The sequence below is a fragment of the Heptranchias perlo genome, chromosome 7 (genome assembly GCF_035084215.1).
Source record: "Heptranchias perlo isolate sHepPer1 chromosome 7, sHepPer1.hap1, whole genome shotgun sequence".
Taxonomy (NCBI): domain Eukaryota; kingdom Metazoa; phylum Chordata; class Chondrichthyes; order Hexanchiformes; family Hexanchidae; genus Heptranchias; species Heptranchias perlo.
The window spans coordinates 80051907-80061295 of NC_090331.1; the positions used below are offsets into that span (position 1 = coordinate 80051907).

The 9389-nt window shown below is 36.5% G+C and overlaps 1 protein-coding gene across 11 annotated transcripts in view; it reads left to right on the forward strand.

Moving 5' to 3' along the window:
- hdac4 (histone deacetylase 4) overlaps positions 1–9128 on the forward strand; it is a 408670-nt gene extending 399542 nt beyond the window's left edge. For all 11 annotated transcript variants that reach the window (XM_067987940.1, XM_067987944.1, XM_067987946.1 and 8 more), the window contains 3 exons: positions 2750–2834; positions 5035–5185; positions 5394–9128. In XM_067987940.1, the coding sequence (XP_067844041.1) occupies positions 2750–2834; positions 5035–5185; positions 5394–5433 (276 nt within the window). In that variant the 3' untranslated portion in view covers positions 5434–9128. The remainder of the gene's footprint in view (positions 1–2749; positions 2835–5034; positions 5186–5393) is intronic.
- Positions 9129–9389: the final 261 nt, after the last annotated feature.

Genomic DNA, 9389 nt, shown 5'->3' on the forward strand with positions numbered 1-9389 from the left:
TTGTAGGTGGAATTTGGAAAGAATACCTATTTCTATTTGCATTGGATTTGTCCCAGAATCGCTTTGGACCTAGAATATGGCGAATAATTCAAAGAGCTACAAATATGCACTTAAATTTAACACTAGTGGAATTTCTGCTAGAACTCAGACCAGAACTAGCATTTGATATACACACACAGTTAAACTGCCAGACAATGTGCTTATTGCAGCTAGGAAAGTGAATTTATTGAATTGGAAATTTCATGATCCTCTGGTGTGCCCTCAGTAGATTAACGCTTTGATAGATCTCATGCCTCTGGATGAAATTGCTCATTATTTAAAAAAGAAATTTGAAAATGTTTTATAGGGTCTGGGCCCCTTTGATAGATTTTTGCAGATAATTTTGTATTTCAAGTAAGACAGATGACTGATGTGATTGACTCCTTTCCTTCTTCGGTTTGTGAGACGAAAATGGGATGGAACATAATTAATCATCCTGATATGATCCACGTTTTGTGATGAAGTCCAAGTAGGCTCAGTGGGAATGCTGACTTTTTAATTTAACATTATATAATCTTTGCATAAAACCACCCCCATCCTAAAGCTGTGGTTAGGGGTTGATTTCATATCAAAATATTAGGAGGATAAAAATTCTACTTCGAAGTGTGTTAAATGTGGAATCCAAAATATAGGTTGGCGTGGATGATTTGAAGTTACTTTTCATGTGCATCATATGCCTTTTTTTCTGAAAATTGTACACTTTGAGGAATAGCATCAGCTAAATTAAAACATTTCCACAAAACATCTTGATCCTCCAATACTCGGATAAAATCTTATCCTTGATACAGGGTAGCTTTCTTAACAAATAGAAGTGAAAAACTAACCTCTTCCATCCCCTCTCCCTGTTCAATGGAGAGTCAGTTGGATTTGATCCCAGACTGAGTTAAGTTTTTGTTCAAGTATAAACCTGAAGTAAATTCAGGTATTGTCTGTCCTGGGATTCTCCAATTTTTTTTTCTGCACGGTAATTCCATGCCTTTTCAGCTCAATATAAATGATGGATAGCTGCCATGTAGAAGTCTGTAATGTGGGAGTTGATTTAAGTTCATCTGAATTGCATCCATCAGAGCTGCCTTTTCCCTCTCTGTGGAATTGCTTCTAAGCACAGTGGGGATACAACTGTCCCAGAGCCATTCCAGATTTTGACTTCTCATAAAGAAGTCTACTACATTAATGCCTGTTCAGAAAGCAAAATAATTGACCTAAGGGTTGCAACTGCGTCAGTGCATCCTGTAATTTTAATTTTGTGAAGGTATAATAAACAGACATGTTCCCTGTGTTATGTGCTTTCCGGTTTGTTGCTCTTTATGATGCAGAATATAGTGGGGGTTTTCAGACTACCTTTAGTATTGTGAAAGAAAAAAATGAACGCTGCAGTGGTGAAAGGGTTGAGGAGAGTCACTTGTTCGTTGTCTTGCAACATGAACAATTAATTAATTTAATTTCCTATTGTATGTTTCCCTGGCACATATAATGTATAATATACAAGAATATTGGAAATTGCAAATATTTTTTGCTAACGTAATCCAAGCCCTAGGGTAACACCTCAAACTGAGGCAGCAGGTTATTGCAACTGCAAACAGTCAACTGCAAATATTCTATGCCAGATACTCAACGAAGAGTATAGATCCAGTACTGATGGTTTCAACTTGTGTATTTTTAGCATCGCAAGTAGAGGAATTTGGTGTTGTCTCAAACATGTGTGATTACAGCGTCAACCTCAGGGTTAAAAAAAACAGGCTAACATCTATAAATCTGTGGAACTTGTCCATTTTTCTGACATAACTTTGGAAATTCAAGACTCATGGCTTCTTGGCTTTCTAAAATATTGCTCCTATTTTTTTGTTCCTAAATGTGTACAGATCCCCACAACAGTTGAGAGAAAAAAAATGACAGAAAGGAGTTGGTGCAGTCGCACTGACCATTGAAACATCAGTGCTCCAACAAAAACAATGTATAATAAGTGGAGTTGCTCAGCATTATAGTTCTGGCTTAGTCTCTGTAAAAACTGCTTGTGTGTCACATATTTAAAGTACAAAAAAACTTCAAACTCAATAGAGGTGAAGAAAAATTATTCTGTATTAAAAACTGAAAATGCTGGAAATACTCAGCAGGTCAAGCAGCATCTGTGGAGAGAGAAACAGAGTTACCATTTCAGGTCGATGACCTTTTGTTGAAAAATTATTCTGTGTTGGCTATGCTAGCACATAATTTGACTACTTGCTACTAACTGTAAAGAGCAAAACTAGATGTTGGAAATCATGTGCATGCATCAGAGCATTATCAGGAATTAATTTGTTTCTGGATCACAGAAATTAGATTTGACTGTGTTTGATTTCTCTAAAAAGTAGTTAATTGGAATGGAACCTCGGCCCTCCCACCCCTGAACATTTTTGTAGGTTAGACTTGAGCGTCCGTTCTTCAAAGTGAGAATTTGTTGACCCTGGATATATTTGTCCGTTGTCCTGCTCTTCTCTCCTGTACACACGCTGCAAACCTAGAGACTGCTGAGCCTTTTGGTACAGAATGAGTTTTGTGACTCCCATTTAGATTTACCATGTTAATGTGCAGCTGTAATTTCATGCACCAATTACTTAAAAAAAAAACTTGTCAAATTACTAAAAACATTTGTACACTTCATTAAAAGAAAGAAACAAAGTTTTGCACTTTTCATTAAAGTTAATTGTTTTGGATTTCTTTTTTTTTTCAGCTTGAGCCATTCACACAAGAAGTGTTGCAGCAAAGACCAAACCCCAATGCTGTTCGCTCCATTGAGAAAGTAATTGAAATACAAAGTGAGTGTGGAAAGCAACAGAATTATACCAACTTTCTGCCTTTGTATCCGTTAGTGACTGACTGTATTGAATTACCTAACTTTTAAGATATTTGATTTAGTAGTAGGTCAAACGCACTTTTGTTGAACTTCAAAGCTTTCCTTTTCTTCGGAAGGAAAAATAAAATCAGATTTAATATAATGTCATGCATAGACAGAATGTCACTGAATATTGGTGTACATCAAGCATCTGGCAGTAAGCTCTGTTTCTCTCCCGCACTGCAAGAGTGAGTAATGAGCCCCAGACCTTCCCTCCCTGCCTTTAGTGTCCTATTGAGACTGAGTTCTCACTCTTCCGAGTGAGGACAGAATTTTACAAGGGATGTTCTCGATGAGCATCTAAAAGCTGAGAAATTCTATTAGTATTATCTGAAGCCTTGAGGTTTGACGTATTCCAAACATTTGACCACAATCTTAAATCTATGTAAGCAGTAAAAATAATTAAATATTTCTGAACAAAATAGCATTTTTTATATTACATTTGAAAAACAATTTGGAAATATCAATGATATTTTAGAAGATCTATAACCAGCCCCATATGGAGAGTTAATATAAGTTACAGTTGCACATGCCTGTACATGTTGGAGCGATAAAGCTCCATTTTCTGCACATGACCTCCATGTGTGGATTCTGTGAACTCAGCTGACCATACGGTGGAGAGAAATCTCTTCTCCAGCTCCCTTCAGAGGGAGAGAAGAGAAAATCTGAGAAACGGTCAATCCACACTGGTCTCCTGGTCTCATCATATCCTAACACACAGTACCTTCACTGCCTTCTCAGCTGGGGAATGACTTGAGTTGATGGGAGGTAGGGCTAAAAAGGCAGAGAAACGAAGTAACCTTTTTGTTGAAATCACTTGTACTTCGACGTGTAGAAAAATAAATTGATTTATGTAGGTTTTAAAGTTTTAAAATTATTGTAAAATTTAAGATCAGGACTAAAGTGGTTTAAACACTTGACAAATGTTGGGAGACTAATGCATTCGGGGTAGCTGAACAGCTTTGAATTTGGTTTAAGTATCTCAACAAAACCTTGTATATTTCATCTTTTAAAAGTAAGATTTATAAGCGCTCACAATCGCTCTGTAATATCACAGTTACAAAATTTTAATTTGCTTATTTAAATTAAAGAAATAAGCCAAATAAGTCTTTTGCACATCAGTTCAGTTTTCAGGAGATATCCGCATTAAACTTTAAATTGCTATCATGCACTTTCAGTTTTGTTCTGCACGATGCCACCAACCTAACGGTCAAAACCAAACCAGAGAACAAGATATTGCGATGTCATTTGTATGGCGACCTGCAATAACCTACTTTGACATCAGATCGAACAAGGAATGACATTGTAGCACCCTTAGTTTACATAGTATAGCTCTTGCTATAAACTGGGAATTGACTTGCTTGTTCAAGTAGGTGTTGGCAGTGGATCTAAGATTTTTTTTCCCTCGGTATGGAAAAATTTATAGTAGGGGAAGGAAATGTTACACATTCATCAAATGAAACCAACCAAAGCACTTGCAAATTGGTCTCAAAAGGACTTTCAATGTTAGCTCGGTTTAATATATATAAATTACAAGGCAAATAATTAATATCTCCACTAGAGGGCAGTTTTTTTTTAAAAGTTCCTGATACAGCTGCATATAAATGTTTTTTTTAAATGATCAAATATTTCTGTAAAAAAAGGACTTTCTCATTTTAAATGCACTCTTTCTGTACAAATGTAATAAAAATGGTTATTGGTGAAAACCTGAAATACTATAGAAAATTATGCTGTTAAAAATGCATTTGGTTCTAACACCTGCCCCATAATATGTTTGAGTCCATTGAAATTATTTGAATGGAATCACCCTATATTTACTGTCCACCAAGCTTGTTTATCTAATATCAATTTTGTCAATTATTCACAGCAACAAAGAGGGAAATGTGTTTACCCCATTACAGAAGTGTAAGCCCAAAAATTACAGTTGGTGATATTAGAAGTTTGCACTAAGCTTGTTTGTATGAGAGTCCTCTGTGTGGTATTTTAAGAGGTATTAACCCACTTGAAATAACAGAATATTCTTGAATAAAATCTTTTTTTATTTACACATTTCTTGCTGACAGACCTGTACCAGCAGATCTGTAAAGCTTGTGTTTATTGATGGCATTTTTATTTATCCTTAGGTAAATACTGGAAGTCGCTGCAGCGCTTTTCCTCCACTGTGGGCTACTCGCTGATAGAGGCCCAAAAGTGTGATAAGGAAGAAGCTGAAACGGTGACAGCTATGGCTTCATTGTCAATGGGAGTTAAACAAGGATCTGATGCTGAGAAGAGGTGAGACAGGAAGGAATATCTCACTCTTGACACTGTAAACAAGACTTGTTTCTGTGTTGATAGCTGGGAGATGGCGTTGACTTCTTGGGAAAACAGCACTTGTTATGACAAACTTGCTAGTGTGTGGACTTGTTCAGAAACATGACTAAGGAACCTTTGTCTTTTCTGTTTGTAAGTTACTTGTGTATTTTCTTTTCCTTTTCTGCAGGCCAGATGATGAGCCCATGGAGGAAGAGCCACCTATGTAGTTGCCAGCTGGAGTTCTCTCTTTTGCACACAATATCTTTATTTCTCTAACTCTGCCAAGACTTCATTCTGTATCTCCTGTGTCCTGCTGTGGTGTTCTTCCAGAATCCAAGGACAACTGGGCAAAATGCTGGCAATAACAAAGTAAAGATTTTTTTTACCTCTCTGTCCATTCCTGAAACAGGCATGTGGGACAGCCAGCATTTACTTTGGCAGAGTCACCAAGGAGGTGTAATCTCAAAGCTCTGCTCTGAGTTTGCCTACTCGAAGTTCTCCTGTCTCAGGCAGTCAACCACTGTTTCTAATGTTCTTATCCTTTAGCAAAGGATTTCATGCCATCTACAAGTCCAGATGCGTTGATTGTAATCTCAACAAAATCAAGTGACGTACAGTAATTGTTCAGAGAACATGTACAGTGTGGAGAGAAAGACTATACTAGAATGGAAGAGAACTAAGAGGGTGTTTCCTAAGAAGCCCTATGAAGACATGAGCGTTTGTGCCTTTTTATCAACAGATGGTTGCTGATTTTTGAATTGAGGAACAATGCCTTAAAAGTGTGGAAATGATTCTTCCACTGTTGTGATGTGGAAAAGTGGTGGTGAAGAAGCCTTGTCTTTCCTGGCATGCGTGCAAAAAAAAATCAGAGATCCAGTCATTGGCTGGATTTTCATATCTTGTTGGAGTACCATTTTTGCTGTTTTTCCAAACAAAACCTAACCTATTTTAAGGTAGTTGCCAGTCCAGAGTGGCAGATATACTGTTGGAAATTGTCAGGTTATCATTAAAACCTGCTTTACTTATTATGCTGGGTTTATATAACACTGAGTAGTATAGGGAATCAACCAATAACAAAGCATGTGTTAGGTTGACTTGCGACAGATAAACATGTTTAAAGATTGGAATGTTAATCAAAAGCATGATACAGGATTTTTTTTCCAAACTTCCACTTCTGTGGTCCTCATTTCTAATAGAAACTGAAAAGATAAACCAATAATAATCTGTTATCCATTAGACAACAAGAGGTTTTTTGACAATAAGAGCAGGTAATTTGTTAATAGTACGGGAGATAATCATGTACAAATGTTTTCTTAGCAGACCAAGTTTGATTTTATTAGGTGGGCACTTAAAGGGGAAATGATGGCTTTTACTGAAGATGAGAGCAGATGGATTGTGGACACAGGGCCTCACAATGAATGTTTATGGTCAGCCAACACACTTAAGTCACTTGGCAACTACCTTAACCATTGCATTTTTTTTATTTGTGTTTATTTTTACTCCTGGTAAACCATTTAACAAAATAATATCTACTTTTATATAAAAAAAATCCTTACAAGTTTTTAAACCATGTTTCATAAGACCTAATTACTTAGGTTTTTTTTATTACTTTTTTGGTGAGAATTCCAGTTACTTTTCCCACTGATATTTTGGTGAAATTCTTCTGTTCTTTTTATGACTTTTTTGTGATTCCTCCTTGGTTCCAGTCTAATTTTAATTTTCCTTCATTTGTTTCCTACATGGAATGTAGCTTTCTGATGGCTTAAAGAAGTGTACTGGAATTTTTTCAGGAGGAAGTACTTTGAGTGAGGGATCTTGTTCAAACTTTGTGTAATGATTCCAGTTGGTGTATATTACTATATGTTCTGTTCTAAGTAGATTTATAAATGAAGTCTTGTAAGAATAGTATTGCAAGGTGATATCATACCCATTTAAATATGAGTAATACTACAGTGATACTATATTTGATATTTGTAACTGGTTGCACTGCAGAAGGTTGCCGTTTGCTAAGGGGGAAGTTAGCATTAAGGTTTTCAGTTGCTCCACTCTGAAACAAAGAAGGAAGATTGCAATGGCGTTTTTGTCCAAAGACTGATTGTTTTTACAGTGTGGACTGCGAGCTGTGCTTATCAGCTATTGACAGGGGTGGGAAGCGCTTGGTCCTGGGCCCGTGGTTGATTCCATTCTGCAGGTGCTTGGGTTGGCCCCAGAATGTGACTAATACTGGATGAAGCCTAGGTTGTAAAACAGCATTATCGCTAGAGTCTGGGAGAAGGCACACTGTCTTGCCATCTGTTAATGTACACAAGCACGCTCACTCTGGAATTTATGGGACAACTGACATGGGGGTCATTAACTAGTAACTTTTTTCTCTATGAGTAAATGGTTTTCATTCCTCCTTTTGTAATGGTTGCTTGAAGCTTAATGAATTTAGCGCTGTGAGGAGTATGTGGAGCATGTGTGCGTGTGTGAGATGTTTGGCAACACTGAATAAGGGCACTACTGTATTTTTGTTTTAAAACAGATTTACACAACATAAAAATATAACCAGCTGTAATCTTTAAGACAGTGTTCCACACTTTCTATAGGATTATGTATGTTTGATTGCAAAGCAATTAACACATCAATTCTGTGACTTTTAAGAAACTGTTTGCATCTACTCTTGATGTTAAACATTCCTTTAAATAAGTGGAGTTATGTATTCATTCCTTCTTTTGATAAGGTGAATTTAAACATTGTTTTAAGAGGGCCCATTGTTTGTTTTCTTTTAAGGGGCATTGAACCGTATTTTATTTTTTCATTAAATGGGAGATAGTGAGCTTGCATGTGCCACAAGCAGACGTACCATTTGTTCTGTACAGGTATGCACGCAATTCGCATAAAGTTATTTCCAGGGCAGCTTACCGAGTTTCGCTTTTTTTCTTGGCATCTGCAGATGAGGTTTTAACATTTTTTCTGATGAACATATTAGAAAACCTCAGAAGGAGATGCCTCTGTCTTATTGAAATATCTTCAAATATCACTCTCTTTAATACTGTTATAAATTGATACTTAAATTTGACAAAAAAAATAATCGAGCACTTGTGTCATACCAGTAGAATATTGCATAATCTGCATATAAAATTTTTAGGAACACACAGCAAAAAAAAAATTGTAAAACTGTTAAATGCCTGTGTCTTCTTGGGGCCAACCCTTTTGAGACTAGCAATTTTTTTTCTGAACTAAGTATTTAAGATCATAAACAGTTAACCTTTCAGCACAGCTGTTCTTCATCTCTGCCACCATAAATCGTGTAGCGGTAATCCACTTAGCAGTTGTGTATTGTGATCGATGTGGATGAATATTTACAAAGAGAGGTTTTTTTGGGGGTGGTATTGTTGTTACGAAGCAGGAGTGATGGCTACCTGTCAGCCTCACTTTCCTCCATGTTTTGATATTGACTGCAAAGTATCAAGTTACAGTGTATTACATTTTGTGCTCCATAGTGGAGGCGCCTTTTTTTTTCTTTTCTTCCAGTTTGAGGGGATGAAACAAGTGTGAGAAGGGTTTTAAAGTTTGTTCATCCAAAAACTTTTATTTCAGGTATGTAGTAATGGAAGTTGTAACTATATTTTAACCTTCTTTGTACCTATCCACACTCAAAACGACACCACCATTGTTATCAGTACGAGTAAACTGATTTTCTGTATTTTAGCCACAATCGATTATTGTATGGACCTACTTTATTGGTGATAGCCTTATTGTGGTAGCTTTTGATGGTCTTCATTTGCCTGTTGAAATGGGTCAGCCTTTCCGACTGGCCAATGGTGTATCTCCTTGACAGTACAGACTTCATTTTTGACTTTATTAGGAGTCCAGTATTTTGTACCACATTATGACAACTTGCTATTGTGGTGTAAATAAAACTAATTACAACATCACATTTAAAGGCGTGTTTTCCTTATTCCTAGGTGACCCTTTAGAGATGTGTGTTGCTAATTCCTTTTGAACTATAACGTGGGGCTAGAACTTGATCAAACTTAGTTAATCAAAGCAGGAATAAGAACGTCATGTTCATTTTACACTCTTTAATACATTATTTTGCAAGCTCTTTGCAATCTAGGGTTCTTACCAAGAATTTATCACCTTGAAGTTTGACCTCTTCTGTTGACTGCAGTTTAACTTCATCAGGGACTAAGGAAAG